General features: G+C 38.5%; 1 protein-coding gene and 1 pseudogene across 2 annotated transcripts in view; one reads left to right on the top strand and one right to left on the bottom strand.

The window, feature by feature from the left end:
- The window catches only part of LOC110577355 (X-linked inhibitor of apoptosis), a 58,472-nt gene that overhangs the window by 23,709 nt on the left and 12,237 nt on the right, over window positions 1-22,526 (top strand). The window contains exons 1-6 of one of the 2 annotated variants that reach the window (XM_044911722.1): window positions 6,760-6,883; window positions 11,938-12,846; window positions 13,912-14,011; window positions 15,052-15,130; window positions 15,805-15,847; window positions 21,122-21,322. In XM_044911722.1, coding sequence (XP_044767657.1) covers window positions 11,970-12,846; window positions 13,912-14,011; window positions 15,052-15,130; window positions 15,805-15,847; window positions 21,122-21,322 — 1,300 coding nt within the window. In that variant the 5' untranslated portion in view covers window positions 6,760-6,883; window positions 11,938-11,969. Of the gene's footprint in view, window positions 1-6,759; window positions 6,884-11,937; window positions 12,847-13,911; window positions 14,012-15,051; window positions 15,131-15,804; window positions 15,848-21,121; window positions 21,323-22,526 lie in introns of those variants that run through there. The other variant, XM_044911721.1, reaches the window with a different exon arrangement.
- Window positions 5,534-6,746, bottom strand: LOC110576219 (annotated as a pseudogene).

The raw sequence follows: 22,526 nt of genomic DNA, 5'->3' as shown, positions 1-22,526 counted from the left end.
CTTCCCGCGAAGCAGGGAGCCTGATGCGGGGCTCAATCCCAGAACCCTGGGATCATGACCCGAGCCAAAGGCAGACACTTAATGACTGAGCCACCCAGGCGCCCCTCAAAATGCTATTTGTGAACAGGGAACTAACTGGCTAATACTTTAAGGTAATTAAAAGAGGGATTGGCCTCCTTTTTATGTCAGTGAGGATGTTTCTTAAGAGATCTCTGTGCTGAACCATTAGAGACTCAATCTCAGGAAACAAACTGAGGGTTGCTGGAGTGGGGGGGGGAGGATGGGGTGGCTGGGTGATGGGCATTGGGGAGGGTATGTGCTATGGTGAGCACTGTGAATTGTGTAAGAATGTTGAATTACAGACCTGTACCCCTGAAACAAATAATATGTTATATATTAATTTTAAAAATAATAAATGGGATAAAAAAGATCTCTGTGCTGGATCTTCTATAGGGGGAAAAGGCAACTAATGAGTAAAACTTATAATATTTCTGCATGTAATAAGAAAGAATCTTAAGATAAATTTGAAATTATGATGGTGTTTTATGGTGAACACACATAAAATTTTGATTGTTACTATAAAAAAATTTTTGAATCCTATAACATTTTTGAAATGTGAATTTTAAAAAGTTTTTATTTAAGTAATCTCTATACCCAAGGTGGGGTTTGAACTCATGACCCCGAGATCAAGATTCAAATGCTTCTCCTACTGAGCCAGGCAGATGCCCCTGAAATGTGATTTTAGTATAGGTTTTTATCACTGAAGAATTATACTGTTTGCATGGTATGCATGTATTTCCTATTTTATTCACATTTCCTAGGCATATATTAACAATTTTTAGTGCTCATGGTGATCTCAAGTGTCCAGGGGAGATGGTGGGTAGGATGTGGCATAATAACAGCAGTAACCTAATAGAGGTGGTTCAGCATTTGTTCTTTCACCCAACATTTATTAAGCACTATTGCATGTTGTGTGTTGCCTTAGGCATTGGGAATACAGTTATGATAAGACACAGTCCTTGCCAAAAAAGACCTTCATTCTAACAATGTACTACATATATACACACATACAGACATGCATGCAGAAATTCCCAAATCTTGTTCTAGTACAACTTGGAGCATCAGCAAATTGTATAGAGGATATAGTAGTGGCACAAAGAGTAATCATTCTGGGGTTTTGAGTGGAAGAATCAGCAAAGATGTCATAGGTGAGATTCTAAAAACTACATTTTCTGAGTTTTAAACAGATGCCTTTAATTACTTAATGTATTTAAGCATAATAGTGCTCCAGTGGGAGCTAATAATTCCTGTCATATTTTTAACATCATTGTATTAGTTTTTTTAGGGCTGCCATAACAAGGTACCACAAACTGAGTGGCTTAAAACAACAGAAATTTATTTTCTCACAGTTCTGGAGGCTAGAAATTGGAAATGAAGGTGTTGACAGGGCCACATTCTCTCTGAAGATTCTAGGGAGAATCTGTCCCCTGCCTTTCTTGTAGCTTCTGGAGTTGCCACTGATCCTTGGTGTTCTTGGCTTTTTGATGCATTATCACTCCAGTCTCTGCCTCCATCTTTACATGGCCATCTTCCCTACGTGCCTCTGTGTCTGTGTTTCTTCTCATTAGGACTTCAGTCATAGTGGATGAGGGCCCATCCTAATGACCTTTTCTTAACTTGATTACATCTGCAAAGAACCTATTTCCAAATAAGTTCACATTCCTAACCAGTGGTTAGGACTTAAACCTATCTTTTGTGGGGGCACGATTCAACCTGTAACAATCATTTAGTTCCTTTTGTATTGTGCCATATCAATATAATTACTTAAAAAATGCTTTTTCATGATGAGAGGTTAACAAAGCCCCTCGTTGCAGGAATAACGTTAAGAATTTGTAGTTCAGGGGCACCTGGGTGGCTCAGTTGGCTGAGCGGCTGCCTTTGGCTTGAGTCATGATCCTGGGGTCCTGGGATTGAGCCCTGCCCCACATCGGGCTCCCTGCTCAGCTGGGAGCCTGCTGCTTCCTCTCCTTCTCCTGCTCCCCCTGCTTGTGCTCTCTCAGGTGCTCTCTCTCAAATAAATAAAATCTTAAAAAAAAGAAAAGAATTTGTAGTTCATTAAGTGAGCCTGTAGTGATTGGATAAATTTCTTCCAGAGACCAGAAGAGTGAAGCATAGATAGATTATAAAGATCTATGAGCTGCATAGAAAAAAAGAAAAAAATAATAAAGTTTTTTTTTTTTTTTTTAAAGATTTTATTTATTTGAGAGAGAAAACATGAGAGGGGATAGGGTCAGAGGGCAAAGCAGACTCCCTGCCGAGCAGGGAGCCCGATGCGGGACTCGATCCAGGGACTCCAGGATCATGACCTGAGCCGAAGGCAGTCGCTTAACCAACTGAGCCACCCAGGCGCCCCAACACTAAAGGTTTTTACTTATTTGTTAAGAATGGTGATTTATTACTCAGGTGCTATTTTGACTTAAAATTTTTTTTTTCTTTTTTTATAAAGATTTTATTTATTTGTTTATTTGACAGAGAGAGAAAGGGAACAAGCAGGAGGAGCAGCAGAGGGAGAGGGAGAAACAGGCTCCCCGCTAAGCAGGGAGCCCAGTGCGGGCTCGATCCCAGGACCCTGGGATCATGACCTGAGCCGAAGGCAGACACTTAATCGACTGAGCCACCCAGGCGCCCCTTGACTTAAATTTTAATAGGTATTTATAGTGGTTAATTTTCAGTCATCAGAGACAGTTTCCTAGTTAGCCATCTTAAATAAATTTGTATTAATTTGCAGACTTTCATCACTGTCTGGTATACATATGAAACTGCTTACTTATATTTTCGAAGATGCTGTGATAACTGAAACTCATGATATTATGGAGTACGTTGTTTTTTAAAATTGCCTAAGCCAAGTAATAATTGACTACCAAACAACTTTTTAAAAAAATTGTTAATCTTTGGGGCGCCTGGGTGGCTCGGTCATTAAGCATCTGCCTTGGGCTCAGGTCATGATCCCAGGGTCCTGGGATCAAGCCCCGCATCAGGCTCCCTGCTCAGTGGGAAGCCTGCTTCTCCCTCTCCCACTCCCCCTGCTTGTGTTCCTTCTCTCGCTGTGTCTCTCTCTGTCAAATAAATAAATAAAATCTTTAAAAAAATTGTTAATTTTTGTTTCAAGTAAGGCAGGTATTTATTAAAAAGCTTAATACATTTCTGAATAGTGTTCTGATATTAAATCTCACAAAAAATACTTCTCTCTGCATGGGATTTTTTCTATTGCTTTGACATTAGAGGGTTTTTTTTTCCCCCAAATAATCAGGATTTTCTTTTTCTTTCTTTTTTTTTTCTTTTTACACTGTTCAGAGAATATGCCCTTCAGAATGTAGTCATTTGATTCTTTCAGTGTTTTAATAGCACACAACTGGTTCTAAGGGCATGCATAAGGACGCCTTAGTGGCGTAGTCGGTTAAATGGGTCGTATCTCAGGGTTGTGAGATCAGTCAAGCCTGGCATCAAGGCTGCATGGGGCTCTGCACTCAGCACAGAGTCTGCTTCAAAGACTCTTTCTGCCCCACCCCTCCCCCCCAAATAAATAAATTTTTTAAAAATAAATTTAAAAAGGCACCCTTTAGTAGACCTACCATAAAATTAATTAGTAAGGGTCCCTGGCTGGCTCAGTAGAGCATGTGACTCTTGATCTTGGGGTCCTAAGTTTGAGCCCCACATTAGGCATAGAGATTACTTAATCAAAATAAAATAATAAATTAATAAATAGCTTTTGGGGGAATTACACGTAAACTGTAGGGAACCTATGTACTTCATGATATTCTTAATTTTTATGTACATGCATACTGTAGTGCTTGTGCACATTGTACAATGATACATACCCAAGAAGTCAGGCAAAGAATGAAAGCTGGCAGCCTTACTCTTATTTGTTCTAAGTGGATATGCGAGAAATAAATAGCCTAATGAAAATAATATGATGATAAACTCTGTCAACAATAAATACCACAACTTTCTCCTAAAGTGTAGTCAGTGATCCTGTAATAATCCCACTGAAGATCTAAAATCTTTGTATAAAAAAAAGTACACAAATCTGTTCTGTGTGTAAAAATCTTTTAATCTATGTGTATTTTGTATTCAAAACAATTCACACTACTTGAATACATTAAAAGAGTTCAAAAGCACACTAACATAAATGTAGACACAACAAAAGGAATGCTTTGCAATGAGAGAGGGAATGAAGATAAGAATCAAAGGAGAGTCTCCTATATTACCAGAGTCAGTGCAATTAACTGCACTTCATAACAAATTATATCTATTTGGAACTAGTTTATAAATATGTAAGCCATAAGATGAACAAAGTGAATGTTAAAAACCCACAGAATTTCATAATTCAGGAACATAGCTTCAGTGCTTCATAATATGGAAAGAAGCTCCTAAAAACAGCCAATTGGTTTGCTTTCTTAGAAGTTAGAAAAAAATGCATTTCAGAAAATGATTTGTAACAATTAGGAACAGAAGAACATTAAATAAAATATTGAGAAGAACTGAGGTCCTCAGAGTATCAAAAGAGATAAGAATTAGACTTCATATTAGAATTTAAAGAATGTAGTTGAAAGAAATATTAGTGGTTAAATATTTAACCACTTCAAATAGAAGTGATTTTGTCCTCTCACCTACTTCTGGTTTTTTTTTTTTTAAGATTTTATTTATTTATTTGACAGAGAGAGACACAGCGAGAGAGGGAACATAAGCAGGGGGAGTGGGAGAGGGAGAGGTGCCCCTCTCACCTACTTCTGAAAATGTATAGTAACATCTAGTTTTCTGTATAAAAAGCACATAATTTCATTGGCAAAGCTCCCTTTGTTTTAGCCTTAAAATCACCCCTGATCCAGTGCTCTTGGCTGGCACAGTTGGTGAAACATGTGACTCTTGATTGCAGAGTTGTGAGTTCAAGCCCCATGTTTGGCGTAGCGTTTACTTAAAAAAATTTTTTTTAATTAAAAATCACCTCTGAGGGGCATCTGGGTGGCTCAGTCGTTAAACGTCTGCCTTTGGCTCAGGTCATGATCCCAGAGTCCTGGGATCAAGCCCCGCATCAGGCTCCCTGCTCGGCGGGAAGCCTGCTTCTCCCTCTCCCACTCCCCTTGCTTGTGTTTCCTCTCGCTGTGTCTCTCTCTGTCAAATAAATAAATAAATAAAATCTTAAAAAAAAAATCACCTCTGATCCACCAGTTTATACTAACAATTGCCAAACTAGCATTTAAACAGCTTTATCAAGATGTATCTCACCTACCGTAAAATTAATTTTAAAGTGTACAGTTCTGTTGCTTTTAGTATATTCACATTTGTGCAACCATCACTACAGCCTAATTTAGAATGTTTTCATTACTCTGAAAAGAAACCCAGTAACCATTTGCAGTCACTCCCTATTCCCCTCCTGCCCCAGCTATGGGCAATCACTAATCTACTTTCTGTTTCTATTTATTTTCATAACGTTTTAAACTTGCAACACTATTGTTCTCATGCCTGTTCCAGGTCATTGACTCAGAGGTTTAAAAGTTCTTCGACTAGCCATATTTACAAGCCCTGCCATATTTACAAGTCCAGTGACATCTTTATTCAGAAAACATTCGAATGATGATTTCATAATGATTGTTCCAGAATCTAAGAGTTTTTGATCTGGTACATGCATTTCAAATTCTGTTCGTGCAACTTGCTAGGGATGTTAAACTCAATTAGAAGGATAAAACCATTTTGTCCAGACTTGAAACGAAGTTTGTTCTATGTGTGTTAACCATTCCAGGCTTTCTGGTAGTGAGAACAGCTTTAGGAATCTTCTGTAGCATACCATTATCTTCAATAATAATGTCGTCTTCATCCTTTGGTCAACATACGGTTTAATTTGCTGTGGATGGCAAAGAAGGCTATTATTATCAGTAGATTTGCTAGAGCTGCCAAAGTCCTACTGTTCCTAACATTATTCTGGTTTACTTGTCTCGCTGTTACGATGAGATTGCAGCTGTTTACAGTCATCCTATTACTTGATCAAAACTCTATTCTGAAACTTCTATGCCATTAACTTCTAAAACTTCATCATTAATATCCAGTAACCCTGTGCTGTGAACCTGATCTGGAATAAGCCAGGATGTTAAAGATCCCTGGGACTTATCTAAGCCATGTGGTGTCTCCCTTGGGCTTTCTGAAACCATCCTGGCTATAGAGTCCTAGAGAATGTTCAGTGCTGTGTTTGTAAGGATAAACTAACCCTATGATGTGTTTCTGGGAGAATATTTGTGTCTGTAATAGAAGATGCAGGTCTAACGTCTTGGGGCATACCAACGACTGGATGTGGCTTTTTTCTGTGGTTGACAGAACACAATGCATTGACTAAAACATTTTCCTTCTTCATTAGCATGTCTGTACCAAAAGCACTGTTATCTGCCTCTCCCTTCTTTTGTATAAAAATCCTAAGTAGTGGGTTGTTTGTTGAAATACCTTTGTGATAATTATCATTATTTATAGGTAGTAAGTCTCCCTGGAAATCTGCATGGCCTAATAAATTGTCAACATTAGGTATTTTATGATCATGTTGTAGTAATCCACAAAACTCAAAATGTCCAAGTTTTGCTCTTTCTAGCAAAAAACCAATGAAATTCATTGTCAGACCTACTCTTCACCTCCAGGATGCCCTGGCAGCCACAGTCCAGCTGAGTGCCGGGCTGCCTCTGTGGAGTGCTAGGTGGGCGCATGCGCACACTCAGCCGCAGGCCAGGAATCCACAGCTCACCAAATGCATCTGTAGAGTCAGCTTGGATCTCAGTGCTCAGCTCCGCTGAGCTCCACAGGGCTTCACAGGACAGCAAGGACTGGTCTGGCAGTGCAGCCGGTAGAGGCACAATTCCCTCCCTCCTCTCTGCAGGGCTCCAGTGGAGGAGGTTGAGGGGGCAGTTAGCCCATCCACCTCCCCCATGACTGGGCTCCTGATCCAGGCCAACAGCGCCAACCTGAGAGACTGTAAGTGAAAATATTATTAAAGACATTTGGGGGGAAAAAAAGACATTCTGGAGAAAAGGATCACCTGTACTCCTGCCACCCTAACCTAATTTACCCACTTAATAAAAGTTGCCTTACAATAAAAAAGGGGGGGTGCCTGGCTTGCTCGGTTGGCAGAGCATGTGACTCTTGATCTCGGGGTCATGAGTTCAAGCCCCATGTTTGGGGTAGAGTTTACTTTAAAAAAATTACCTTATAAGTCTTATCCAGGGGCACCTGGGTGGATCAGTTGGTTAAGCATCTGCCTTCGGGTCAGGTCATGATCTCAGGGTCCTGGAATCAAGCCCCGCATCAGGCTCCCTGCTTAGTGGGGAGCCTGCTTCTCCCTCTCTCTCTGTCCCTTATCGAATGCACGTGTGTGCACTCTTTCTCTTTGTCAAATAAATAAAATAAAAATCTTTAAAAAAAACCCACAAGTCTTGGGGGTGCCTGAGGGGCTCAGAGGGTTAAGCATCTGCCTTTGGCTCAGGTCATGATCCCGGGATCCTGGGATCGAGTCCCGCGTCGGGCTCCCTGCTCCTTGGGGAGCCTGCTTCTCCCTCTGCCTCTCTTTCTCTGTCTCTCATGAATAAATAAATAAAATCTTTTTAAAAACAAAACAAAAAACAAAAACAAGTCTTATCCGTAAGTATATGTTTTCATGCAGTGGCAGTCTAATGTATACCTTACTTTATGTCCTTTTCTCCATTAAAATAACCTTTTTTCTGTATATTTGACAACTTCAGTAATAAAAGCCTAGGAGAAGTAGAAACTTTTGTATTGTGTGCAGATACCAGTAGGTGGGTTTTATGTGGCTATCTTTACTCAGTTGACTATGCTAAATGTATATGTGTGCTGTGTATGTATGTATATGTACATGTAAGTATTTTTTTGGTATGTGTATATTTTATTTTTTTTTTAAGATTTTTATTTATTTATTTGAGACAGAGCGAATGAGAGAGACAGAGAGCACATGAGAGGGGGGAGGGTCAGAGGGAGAAGCAGACTCCCTGCCGAGCAGGGAGCCCGATGCGGGACTCGATCCTGGGACTCCAGGATCATGACCTGAGCCGAAGGCAGTCGCTTAACCAACTGAGCCACCCAGGCGCCCGTGGTATGTGTATATTTTAAACACAACATCTCATGATCTTGAAATTTTCCATGCATGTGGCACTGCTTGCTGATTTTTTCTGTGCCATTGTTGGCTTCCATAGTACCATTTTTCCCAACCACCATTCCGTTCAAGATTACTGACTGCCTAGCCCCTTTAATTACAGAGCTTTCTTTGACATCTTTTTCTGTGTGCCTTCTTACCTTTCTGCTTACCCAATACAGAGCGTGAGTGTGCTTTCACAAAGAAGCCTTAAATGATCTCAGCATACTTTATTGCACTTAGACTTTTTCACATCCAAAGCTTTTTATCACCCTTCTCCAATATCCATACCCCATTTTCTTCTCTATTCACAATTCCTGTGCTCCATATATACTTATTTTCTAAATATCATCTCTCCACCTTCACTTCACTTAAATCCTTTATAAATAAAATCCTCTCTTTCATCCCTTTCTTTTGGTGCCTTCCGCCAATCCCAAGGTTTCTATCTGTTGTGAGTCATTTTTCTCCCTTTCACCCTTAACCTCTCTGGTAATTCTGCTTTCGCACCCTTCAACAAAAGCTCACACTCTGATAATGTATATGTAGTGTTCAATTGGGTGCTTCTGAATAAGTATCTGCTTTTCGGGGCGCCTGGGTGGCTCAGTCGTTAAGCGTCTGCCTTCGGCTCAGGTCATGATCCCGGGGTCCTGGGATCGAGCCCCGCATCGGGCTCCCTGCTCCGCGGGAAGCCTGCTTCTCCCTCTCCCACTCCCCCTGCTTGTGTTCCCTCTCTCGCTGTATCTCTCTCTGTCAAATAAATAAATAAAATCTTTAAAAAAATAAGTATCTGCTTTTCAAAACAGTGAAATCCAAACTATTAGCATGGAAATAACCCCTGGGAAGATGAGGTCTCCACTTGAAAGCTTCAAATAGAGATTCTCCTGCTATTATTGAATGATGGAGTTTTATGTAATAATATCTGAAATGGGGTGACTACTTGAACTATACAAATATCTGCTATTGCAAAATGAGAATAGATCCTTGATTTTATACTTCTATTTTGATTGACCTGAGAAATAAAACTTAGCACTTCAGAGAAGGTAATTTTCATATGTTCTGGATTATATTGAGCATTAATTCTTCAGGGTCATTATAGACTTAGAAATGTTTTGTCCTGCCTCCTACTCTATGCCCAAGTGCCTTCTCATGATGGGAGAAATCTACAAGGCACCCCCAATCCATTCTGCACCGCTGTTGATTGTTGTAACTGTTCCTCCTTGTATTGGGTTAAAATCTACTGGCTATAATTATATTCATTGACTCGACTTCTGTCCTCAGGCTACACTGAATTTGGATCCCTTTCCTGTATAACAGCCTTTTAGATAGCTAATGGTAATTATTCTTTCCTCTACAGCCCTCTCCCCACATTTTTTTTCCCTTTGAGATAAACACTCTCAGCTCTTCTACCTTTTCCTCATTGGACACCATTTTCATCATCCCGATTGCTCTCTATAGATACAACACTTTGTTAATGTTCCTTCTGAAGTGTTTTCAGTACTGAAAATAATATTCAATATGTAGTTGAATTGGATCTGGACCTTGTACATCTGGACATTAATGCAGCCTGGAGTTGCTTTAAGTTTCTTTTTTAGTAGCCATGTAATGTTGGCTCATAATGAACTTTTTTAAAAATAAGCTCTATGCCCAGCATGTGGCTTGAACACACAACCCCAAGATCAAGAGTCTCATGCTCTACCAACTGAGCCAGCCCCTCATAATGGAATTTTTAATTAACTAAAATCCCAAGATTTTAATCTAGAGGTTTGCCTTCACATGACTTCTTTCTAAACCAAGTTTCCATTTTCCTTTAGTTGTGCAACAGATTTCTAAAGTCAGAACGTAATGTTTAATATCCCTATTAAATTTCATCTCAGCGGGCGCCTGGGTGGCTCAGTTGGTTAAGCGACTGCCTTCGGCTCAGGTCATGATCCTGGAGTCCCGGGATTGAGTCCCACATCGGGCTCCCTGCTCGGCAGGGAGCCTGCTTCTCCCTCTGACCCTTCCCCCTCTCATGTGCTCTCTTTCTCTCTCATTCTCTCTGTCTCAAATAAATAAATAAAATCTTTAAAAAAAAAAAAAATTTCATCTCAGCCTGTCAGCCAGCCTTGGTTTCTTTGAATCTTGATTTTTGTCATCCACCTTATGCTGATTGAACAAGGGGTCTTGACGCTAGTGTCAAAATGTTTTCAGACATCTGGGAAACAATAATGAAGAGTCATGGAGTCTATCTTCCAAAAATTGTTGTATCCAGATATATCTCAGCTCTTGTGGTATATATGAATTACTACCATTGTAAATGACAAGGCCAGGAAAGACTGAAGTTTATTGCCAGCCTGCAAGACAGAAGCCTTGCGTTGAACATTACTCCGAGATGATGTTCCAAGACCTGTTGTGCCAACATAATGCAGGGGTTGCTAATTCTTCCCAAGAAATCAATTAATGCACATACAAAGTAGAGACAGAATTATTGTGACCGTCTTTTTTTTTTTCCCCCAAGCATGTACTGAGCAGAGTATTAGGAACAGTGTGAGATTCTGGAGAATCAGGTTTGCCTGAGGCAACCCTGAATTATGCCTGTTGTCCCAGTGTAATTATTAGCAGCATTATTTTTCACTTTCCAAGGTGTCCCAAGTTTGGAGGATAATTTATCTGGCTACCCTTCTCATAGCCCAGCTAGTCCCTTTTAGTATTTTATCTGGGTTAAATGTTACACAGCTGTAATCTGGCAGCTTTGATGAGGCTGTGGTAGTACTTCTCTTCCATTTGAACAGATTGTTTTTTGACCATGGGAAGTTGATAGCAAAAGTACCTGCAATTAAGATCTACACATACTTAGTATTTTTCCTGAGCTACCCTCTAGAGGGCAGTAATATATACATCCTAAATGATCCGATTCCAACAAAAAATGGACTACAAGAGTCCCATTTTCATATGCATGAAAATCAGAAACATTTGATGCTCTGAAAGGACATACTGGAACTGGGGCGCCTGAGTGCCTCAGTTGTTAAGCATCTGCCTTCGGCTCAGATCATGATCCCAGGGTCCTGAGATCGAGCCCTGCATTGGGCTCTCCGCATCTGGCTCTCCGCATCGCATCAGGCGCTTTGCTCCGCGGGAAGCCTGCTTCTTCCTCTCACACTCCCCCTGCTTGTGTTCCCTCTCTCGCTGTCTCTCTCTCTCTCTGTCAAATAAATAAATAAATAAAATCTTTAAAAAAAAAAAAAGGACATATTGGAACCAATATTGTGAGTAAAACTCAACCTTTTGCTAAGCAGAAAAGTAAATATTAAAAATTTATTCATTAACATTCTAAACATACTTTTTTTTAAATTGTAAAAACTGAACTTTGATGCCTTGAATATATAATGATCCATTATAACAATTACGCAGAGTTTAAGAATCTGCATATTTTATGCTTTTGTTTTTCCTAATTAATAATTTTACATGGTTAATAATTTTAATATATTCTGTATCACAGAGTTTCCACATTTATGTAAAATAAGCAATTAAAAATGAATAGTTCTATTTTACCTGCTTAAATATTACTTTCCTCTAAAAAATGAAAATGCTAGGTTTTACTTTATAGCTTGAATCGTGTGGTAATATAGAGCTCTAGTATTTGGAATTACAGTGTTTCTTAGAGATTGTGTAATTACTTTTATGTCATCAGTAAGTAATTTGTTAGCTCCTAATATCAAAATTATATTGCCTGTATTTCACATTTTGGATTTCCTAATGTAATGTTCTCTTTTTAGAAAAGGTGGACAAGTCCTATTTTCAAGAGAAGATGACTTTTAACAGTTTTGAAGGATCTAAAACTTGTGTACCTGCAGACATCGATAAGGATGAAGAATTTCTAGAAGAGTTTAATAGATTAAAAACTTTTGCTAATTTCCCAAGTAGTAGTCCTGTTTCCGCATCAACGCTAGCACGAGCTGGTTTTCTGTATACTGGTGAAGGAGACACCGTGCGGTGCTTTAGTTGTCACGCAGCAATAGATAGATGGCAATATGGAGACTCAGCAGTCGGAAGACACAGGAAAGTATCCCCAAATTGCAGATTTATCAATGGCTTTTATTTTGAAAATACTGCTGCACAACCTACAAATCCGGGTATCCAAAATGGTCAGTATAAAGCGGAAAGCTACCTGGGAAACAGAAATCATTTTGTTTTAGACAGGCCATCCGAGACTCATGCAGACTATCTTTTGAGAACTGGACAGGTCGTAGATATTTCAGACACCATATACCCGAGGAACCCTGCCATGTATAGTGAAGAAGCTAGATTAAAGTCATTTCAGAACTGGCCAGACTATGCCCACTTGACCCCAAGAGAGTTAGCTAGTGCTGGACTCTACTACACAGGTATTGATGATCAAGTGCAGTGCTTTTGTTGTGGTGGAAAACTGAAAAATTGGGAACCTTGTGATCGTGCATGGTCAGAACACAGGCGACACTTTCCTAACTGCTTCTTTGTTCTGGGCCGGAATGTTAACATTCGAAGTGAATCTGATGTTGTGAGTTCTGATAGGAATTTCCCAAATTCAACAAATGTTCCAAGAAATCCAGCCATGGCAGATTATGAAGCACGGATCATTACTTTTGGGACGTGGATATACTCGGTTAACAAGGAGCAGCTTGCAAGAGCTGGATTTTATGCTTTAGGTAAACTTTCTTATTAAACCAGGCTAATAACTAAGTTTCCAACTATTACAGTGCTCCTAAAAAGTAGATGCCTTTAGCCCCTTGAACTGGTAAATATTTAGGTGTAGGCTGGCATGATTATTTATATCAGTATTAATCTGCGAACCCTTATGTTGAATCTGCAATGTAACCACTACATGTATGGGAGAAAGACAACCATATTGTGAGTTATGTTTACCTTTATGTGATTGTTTTTTGGAGAAGGATGACATGCAAAAGATGATAGATCTCCTCAATAGAAGAATGGGTCTGACAGTAACTCTAATTGAGCACCTACTGTATGTGCTCAGTACAAGATTACATGCATTCTTTCTACACCTCATAAAAAAGAGTTAACATTAAAGAGTTTAGTTTGGCTGATATTAAAATTGATCTCTGCCTTTTGTATATAGACTGTATATTTGAAAGCTGTCCTGTGATGCCTTCTTGCTTCAAATAAGCACTTCTCAAACAGACGGCTGTAAACTTGTCAGGAAGGGCCGTTAGTGTGATGGCTTCCAGGTGTATTCAGGAAAGTTATACCATTATATATCTGACCCATTTATTTTAGGATTGAGTAGTGCCCAAATGCAAAATATTATTTATTTCAGTATTTTATTTACATCGTCTCCTACAGCAATCTTGAAGGCTTGTTTAGTGTCCTGTAGCTATAACCTTAGAGAAACTTACTTTGTAATTTTGTTATGCTAAGTACTGTTAAAGTTTCACAGTTTGAAAAAGTGTAGTATTGGTGGCCCCAAATGACACATTAGAAAGAAGGTAACAATTGTAATTTTTCACATAAAAATTGGCCAGTTTTATTTTCGCCTTTTGTAAAATACCTCAGATTGAATCAGTGATTTTACTGTGTATTTCCTCTTCAAACAATCATGTCTATGACTTAGATGTGAATTTGAATGTCGTCTTTGAAGCTATAAGATTTACATGTAATTTAGAAATGATTAGTTTCATGGTGTTAAGGGGGGTATTTTTGCGTAAGCTTCTAATTGCACAAATACATGTATTTTTACTTGTGTCTTTTTTTAGGGGAAGGTGATAAAGTAAAATGCTTTCACTGTGGAGGAGGGCTAACTGATTGGAAGCCCAGTGAAGACCCTTGGGAACAACACGCTAAGTGGTATCCAGGGTAAGGTATTTAAATGTTTATTCAGAAACAGGCAAGTTAGACACTGCAGTGGGAAAATCTTGAATAACTTTTCACCTCAACTATTTTTGCCTTTACCATGGCTTGCAATTCACACCAGTTTTATAAAAATGGGGTAACCTACTTTATAGAAAAAAAAAAGCCCTAAGCCTTCCATGGTGACCAAAGCATTCATTGCTTATGTGTTGTATCTATGACATTCAGATGATTCTGTTTCTAAACACCAAATTGGGAATATATAGTTTTGTTGTTGGAAGTAGGCTCTTTTCACGATGGGCACAAGAGAGCCCTTGTTGCCAAGGATTTTCCCTAAGAACCCATCACACCCCCTATCAAATAGTACTGTATCTCACTGCTTCTAAGACATACAGTTGTTCACATCTTCAAATTTTTGAAATGAGGACACATCTGGTGGTGGGTCATAATTTAATTGGCAGTGGTGGTACATAAAATAATCATGCTTCTTATAATCAATGGCATCTTAGAATGATAATGACATACACTAAATGTCTCTTTGCCATCTTGCTTCTTTAAAAATAAGGTCTACATATATATAAGTGGTGTAGAATTTTTGGCCTGCAAAATAGTACAACTTAAAATTTCAGAGCAATTGTTTGAAAATAAACCTTAACCTTAAAAAGCCTTAAAAGGAAAGGTTGAAAGCCCAAAGAATTCCTTCAAAATGTACAGTTGGTTAATCCTCTAAATAAAATTTAAGATGAACTATTTGAAAAAAATTTTAAATCTTAAAGCGATAATTTAATAACTTGCTTAAAAGTTGAAAGTTCTCAAGTTGGTATTTTTTGCCTCACTGAGATTAGCAAAGTAGCGTAACAAAGGGAACATTTTTTTTTTTAACTTTAAAATGACAGTTGATAGGGAATTGGATAACATTTCATTTTGCAGCTTCTTAGAAATACCAAAAAGCAAGTTAATGGAATTAAGATCATAGAGATTATATCTTTACTTATACTTTACTAACTTATCAGCTACCAAAGTTTAACCTTCTTTTAATTGTTTAGGTGTAAATATCTGTTAGAAGAGAAGGGACAAGAATATATAAGCAATATTCATTTAACCCATTCACTTGAGGACTCTATGGTAAGTCACATATTGTAGAATATATATTTTTAAATATTAATTTCTTTTGCAATGATTTCTTGGTGTAAAATTCACAGTATAGTATCTTAAATTAATAATGTATGGTGAGCTTTAAAGGGGAGATCTTGAAGAATGCTTGTTATTCTTAACCTGAAGCAGATTTATGAAAAGGGAATCAGCATGAGCTGATTGATTTACCTATCACTGTAAACAAAAATGGGCTTAAAGAACTAAAATACTTAATCCCTCAGCTTTCTGAAATTAGACTTTTGTGTAATGTGTTTTATAGTCATAAATAGTTGTAAGCTTTTCATAGACAATATTTTAAATCTCAAAACTGTGTCTAAATTGATGGTGCGTCCTGGAGTGGCCAAGGTACCATGTGGGAGTAGGAGGCCAGAGTTGCCATTATGGCCCTACCGTGAACTCTCTTGCCTCCATTAAGTTGTTTTAGCTCCCTGAGCCTCAGTGTCTTGTCTATAAAGTGAATGTATTGGGTTAGATGATCTTTTAACTTCCTTCTAGCTTGATCACGTTATGCCTCTTGCAAACCTTCATGTGTTGAATTGGAATAAAGCCAATTTATAAATTCATGATTAGTGTAATTTTTCAAATTGAGGTAATTGCCTTCTACCAAAAAGAATTCTAACTTATAATCCATATTTCTATTTTAGGTAAGAACTGCTGAAAAAACACCATCATTAACTAAAAGAATTGGTAAATATGTTTATTAAAATAATTATACTCTTAATTTCATTGCCAGTTTATTACAGTTGTTATTTATGGGGTAGAGACTTAAGCTTGTTCTTTCAAGGTAATCAAGGTATATTTATTTGAGATGAGATTGCTGTAAATCTAAGAATTAATGAAGTGCTTATAAATTTAAGCCAGATATTTATCTATTAACATTCGTGTGACTAATGTAACACTGTACATTAATTGTACTGGAAAATTTAAAAATTACGCTAAATCATATTAAATGATAAGTTACATAGTTATATATAAATAAAATTATATTAATTATACTAAAAAATAAAAAAAAAATTTTAAGAAAGAACATTCCTATGGAGATTGGGCAGTTAGCTTTTCTAAGTTCAGGCGCAGCAGCTGTAGGCTGTCCATTGTCATTTCTGTTAAAATCACAAAAGGAGGAGTTAAGTGTATTTTTGTCCCAGGTGCTTCTTGAGTTAGCCAGGATCATGAATCCAACGCTCTAATGTGCCATCACCATGATCAGCCCTACCTGCTTCTTTATCCCGTGCCATCTTTGTGCCTCCCCCAGTTTCTTCACAGAGGGACATGGTTTGGTTTACCTCCTGTTCCCTTATAGAGAGGTAGAGGTTTTTATCCCGAAGATTATTTACTCATCGTAAACCTCTTTAAAAACCAGAAAGATAACTATATTAAGCAGAGATGATACCATTATCCCCACATTTCAGGTGAAGAAACAGAGTCAAAGAGGTTAAGTGACCTGCCCACAGATACATTACAAATCATTAGTGGAACTAGGACTATAAACAGGGTCTTCTGAAACCTATATCACACTGTAGATCTCGTTCTCAACTTAGGCATCATGTTTCAAAAATAGTAAATTTAGAATATGTCTACTGATTCCCCACTCCTTATAGTGTCATCTATTTAGTATTTTAAGGGTTACAAGACAAAACTATATATATGCATAAATATGCTTAAGAAGGAGAGCCACTTTGATAATGTTTGATACAGGTTTGTAATGGACATAAGTAATAAAGTTTAAGAAATTGTTTATTCCAGCCTATATTTTTGAAATTATCCACAAATGAAGATTCTATAACATTTCTTGATATTAATCATCCTTACAATGCATCCTGTACTTTTTATGACTAATGAGACTATAGTTTAGGATTAATGTTTTAAAATTGAGATGTAATTCATATAGCAAAAATTTCACCCTTATAAACTGTACACTTTAGTGGTTTTTGGTATATTCACAAGGTTGTGGAACCATCACTGCTATTTAATTGCAGAACATTATCGTAATCCCTAAAAGAAATCCTTTTTTTTTTTTTTCCCAAAGATTTTATTTATTTATTTGAGAGAGAGAATGAGAGAGAACACATGAGAGGGGATAGGGTCAGAGGGAGAAGCAGACTCCCCGCCGAGCAGGGAGCCCAATGTGGGACTCCATCCTGGGACTCCAGGATCATGACCTGAGCTGAAGGCAGTCGCTTAACCAACTGAGCCACCCAGGCGCCCCCTAAAAGAAATCCTATGCCCATTAGCAGTCACTAGCAGTCACTCCCCATTGCTGCCCCTTCACCCTCAGGTCCAGCCAGACAACTACCAATCTACTTCTGTCTCTCTGGGTTTGCCTATTCTGGACATTTCATATGAATGGAATCATAATATGTGGCTTTGAAGTTCATCCATGTTGTGGTACTCCTATAGGAGTACTTCATTCTTTTTTTATGGTGGAAAAATTTTCCTTTGTATGGATAATACCACATTCTCTTTATCCATTCATCAGTTAGTTGATAGACATTTGGGTTTCTACTTTCTGGCTCTTATGAAGGATACTGATGCTGCTATGAACATTTGTGTGCAAATTTTTGTATGGACATAGGTTTTTAATTCTGAGTATATATTTCAGCATGGATTGCTGGGTCATATAGTAACTCTACATTTAACCTTTTGATAAACGGGCCAGTTTTCCAACATGGCTGCACCATTTTACATTCCCACTAGCAGTGTATAAGGTTTCCAGTTTGTTTCTCCACATCCTTGTTAACACTAGTTATTGTATGTCTTTTTTTTTTTTTTAAGATTTTATTTATTTATTTGACAGAGAGACAGCAAGAGAGGGAACACAAGCAGGGGGAGTGGGAGAGGGAGAAGCAGGCCTCCCGCAGAGCAGGGAGCCTGATGCGGGGCTCAATCCCAGGACCCTGGGGTCATGACCTGAGCCGAAGGCAGGCACTTAACGACTGAGCCACCCAGGCGCCCCGTATGTTTTATTACAGCCATCTTAGTGGATGTAAAGTGGTATCTTATTGTGGTTTTGATTTGCATTTCCCAATGGCTAATGATGTCAGCCATCCTTTCATGTGCTTATTGGCCATTCGTATGTCTTCTTTGGAGAAATGTCCATTGCCTTTGCCCATTGTTTAGTTAGATTATTTATCTTTTTGTTATTGAGTTATAAGAATTCTTTATATATTCTAGTTTTTTACATATTCTAGCCCTTTTACACTTGTTCTTTTCACTTTTTTTTTTTAAAGATTTTATTTATTTATTTGACAGAGAGAAACACAGCAAGAGAGGGAACACAAGCAGGGAGAGTGGGAGAGGGAGAAGCAGTCCCCCCATGCGGGACTGGATCCCAGGATCCTGGGATCATGACCTGAGCCAAAGGCAGACGCTTAACGACTAAGCCACCCAGGCACCCCTCTTTTCACTTTCTTGCTGGTGTACCTTTGAAGTATATAAATTTTTAATTTTGATGAAATCCAATTTATCTTATTTTTTGTTGCTTATGCTTTTAGTGTTATATCTAAGAAATCATTGCCTAATCCAAGGTCATTTATGTTTTCTTCTAAGAGTTTTATGGTTTTATCTCTTACATTCAGGTCTTTGATCCATTTTGAGTTAATTTTTATATATGTGTAAGGTGGGGGCCATTTTAATTATTCTTCATGTGGATATCCTGTTGTCCCTGCTTTTGGTTTTTAGCAAGATAAGCTTGAGATACCTGCAGGATATCCAAGTAGGTGGGTCTTAAAACCTGGAACTCACATAAGTAAGGGTAAAATTGTGGTAGTGGGGGAAGTATCCAGAGAGATTGTTAAAAAGGGGGCGATCAGTGAGAGAATGGAAGGGAACCACCAATGTCTAATCAGGTGAGCAGAAGGAGCCAGTGAAACAAGCTGGAAAAAAAACCAAATAGTAGAACCAGGAAAGCGTGATGTCCAGCTGACCTCTGGACATCTCCACCTAGAAATCTCAAAAAGCAGCTCAAATTCAGCATTTCTAAAAATCACTCAGACGGGGCGCCTGGGTGGCTCAGTCGTTAAGCGCCTGCCTTCGGCTCAGGTCATGATCCCAGGGTCCTGGGATCGAGCCCCGCATGGGGCTCCCTGCTCCGTGGGAAGCCTGCTTCTCCCTCCCCCACTCCGCCTGCTTGTGGTCCCTCTCTCGCTCGTGTGTCTGTCAAATAAATAATAAATAAAAATCTTTAAAGAAAAACCACTCAGACTGAATCCAGTCCTGTTCTTCCCCTCCCCCCCAAGTTGGTTAATAGCTCCACAGTTCACAAAGTCACCCAGTAATTTGAATCATTTTAAGCTCTTTGCTTTCCTTAATCCCTCTACAGTTAATTAACCACCAGGTCTGATGAAGTCAACCTTTTTAATATTGTCTAAAATCCACTGGTTCTGCCCTAGTTTCTGCCCTTATTTCTCATTCAGATGCTTTAGTAGTCTCATAAATGGTCTTTTATGTGCATTATAACCTCCCAACAGAATTTTTCTTTATCAAACAGAAATCTTAAGTTACTTTCCTACTTCTTTTGTTACTTACCATGTAATATTTCTTATAATCAAGTCCCTTTCCAACGGCTTTTTTTAAAAAACATTTATTGAAATACAATACACATACAATAAAATGCTTAAAATAGACTAATCTTAAGTATTCAATTCAATGAATTTTAACGTGCATTTATCAGTGTAGTCATCAGCCAAATCAAGATATAGAACAGGGGCAACTGTGTGTCTCAGTCAGTTAAGCATCTTCCTTCGGCTCAGGTCATGATTTCGGCGTCCTGGGATTGAGCCCCGCATCGGGCTCCCTGCCCAGCGGGGAGTCTGCTTCTCCCTCTCCCTCTGCCCATCCCCCTCCCGCTAGTGCTCTCTCTCAAATAAATAAAATCTTTAAGAAAAAAAGATATAGAACATTTCCACCATGCCAGAAACTCCTTCAGGCCCCTTTCCCAATCAACATCTACCCTAAGTTATGTTCTGACTTCTGTTACCATAGATTAGTTTTGAACATCTTATAAATGCAATCATATGGTATATTCTTTTGTCTCTGGCTCATCATTATGATGGCTTTTTTGTTCATCAGATCTGTGAGATTCATTATGTTGTCTGTGGCAGTAGTTCATTTTTCTTCTTGCTGTGTAGTGTTTGAATATACCACAGTTTACTTATCCATTCACCTGGTGATAGATGTTCAAGTTGTTCCCAGTTTGAGGCTGTTACAAATGGCACTGCTGTGAATATTCTTGTGCATGTCTTTGGTGGATTTTTTTTTTTTTGGTGGACCTTTGTACTTACATTTAATACTCGAGTAGAATTGATGAATCAGAGGTTATAAATAAGTCTCCTCTTTTAGCAGTTCTCTACATAACCTGTATTTCTACTTTGAGTACCATTACGGTGAATTTCTGTTCATTTTGTTGCCTTATCTGGTTCACGCCCCTTGACTGCAGAAACTCAGTCTCAGAGATAGGAAACTCACACATTTAAGGTCACAGACTGTGAATTCCTCCTGTTTCCCATGATTTTTCCAAAATAATTGCTAAGGACTTGGGAAAGATACCTACTCTTTAAGTACTTAGGTTAGCTGTTAATGAGTACAGCTGATTTGAAAAAAGGTCTGATTTTTGAAGCATTTAACTTTTTCTTTGAATCGGCTTTACCTAATTTTTTACTATTTCTTTACCTAATCTTTTACTGTTTCTTCGGTCTTTAAAGCACCTAATCTCAATTCATAGTGCTACAAAATAATACTGTATTTTCAATGATTATAAGATTCTGAAAGATTCTTCAGTGCTTAAATATTTCAATAAATATTTCAAAATCTTCTTCCCAAAGTAGCTTTGATTTGCTGGTTTGTTTTTTGTTTTTTTCTTGCTGCTTACCTTTTTCTTTTTAACTGTACTTTGCTGTTGAGTTGTATTAATGAAAATAATTGTTTAAACTCTGTGTTCTTTTTCCTCACCAATTTTTATTTCAGATGATGCCATCTTCCAAAATCCTATGTTACAAGAAGCTATACGAATGGGATTTAGTTTCAAGGACATTAAGAAAATAATGGAGGAAAAAATTCAGACATCTGGGAGCAACTATAAATCACTTGAGATTCTGGTTTCAGATCTAGTGAGTGCTCAGAAAGACAATACACAAGATGAATCAAGCCAGACTTCATTGCAAAAAGGTATGCATGGCTGTTTTTAAAAAGCAAGAAACACCTAACAGTACTTCATTATGGTTAGTTTTTTTTTTTTTAAAGATTTTATTTATTTATTTGACAGAGACACAGCGAGAGAGGGAACACAAGTGGGGGGAGTGGGAGAGGGAGAAGCAGGCTTCCTGCTGAGCAAGGAGCCCGATGTGGGGCTCGATCCCAGGACTCTGGGATCATGACCTGAGCCAAAGGCAGACGCTTAACGACTGAGCCACCCAGGCACCCCCGGTTAGTTTCTTATATGACTTTGTGACCCATTCATTTTTTTTCCTTCTCATATCCCCCTTAGGATAAACATTTTTTTAAAACTTTCTGTTAATAAAAAATTCACAAATACTCAAAAGTGGAGAAAATACTAAAATGAACCCTCACGTACCCATAAATCAGATTCAATAATTATCAACAATTTTTCAATCTTGTTTCATTTCTTCCCCCAACTTTTTTTGCTATGGTATTTCAAAGAAAATTCCAGGTATCCCATATATCATTTACCTATAAATACTTTAAATATACCTAACAGATAAGGATTTTTTTTTAACATAATCTTAATACTGTTGTGTTAAACAGTAACTTAAACTGTGCTCAGATTGCTCTAACAGAATACCATAGACTTAAACAACAGATATTTATTTCTCAAATTTCTGGGGGCCGGGAAGTCCAGGATCAAGGTGCTGGCAGATTTGGTTCCTGATGAGGACTCTCTTCCAGGCCTGCACATGGCTGCCTTCTCTCTGTGTCTTCACGTGGCCAAGAGAGAGCACTCTGGTCTCTCTTCCTCTTCTTATAAATACACTGATTCCATGGGACATCTGGCTGGCTCAGTCAGTAGAGTATGTGACTCTTGATCTTGGGGTCGTGAGTTTGAGCCTCACGTTGGGCATAGAGTTTATTTGTTTTTTTTAAAGATTTGATTGATTTATTTGACAGAGAGAGACACAGCGAGAGAGGGAACACAAGCAGAGGGAGTGGGAGAGGGAGGAGCAGGCTTCTCACTGAGCAGGGAGCCCGATGCGGGGCTCAGTCCCAGGACCCTGAGACCATGACCTGAGCCCAAGGCAGACCCTCAATGACTGAGCCACCCAGGCGCCCCTAGAGTTTACTTTAAAAATAAATACAGGGGTACCTGGCTCAGTCGGTAGAGCATGCGACTCTTGATCTTGGGGTTGTGAGTTTG

Source organism: Neomonachus schauinslandi, chromosome X (assembly GCF_002201575.2).
Source record: "Neomonachus schauinslandi chromosome X, ASM220157v2, whole genome shotgun sequence".
Taxonomy (NCBI): domain Eukaryota; kingdom Metazoa; phylum Chordata; class Mammalia; order Carnivora; family Phocidae; genus Neomonachus; species Neomonachus schauinslandi.
Note: the sequence above shows the minus strand (reverse complement) of the source record. Positions and strands in the feature narration are given on the sequence as shown.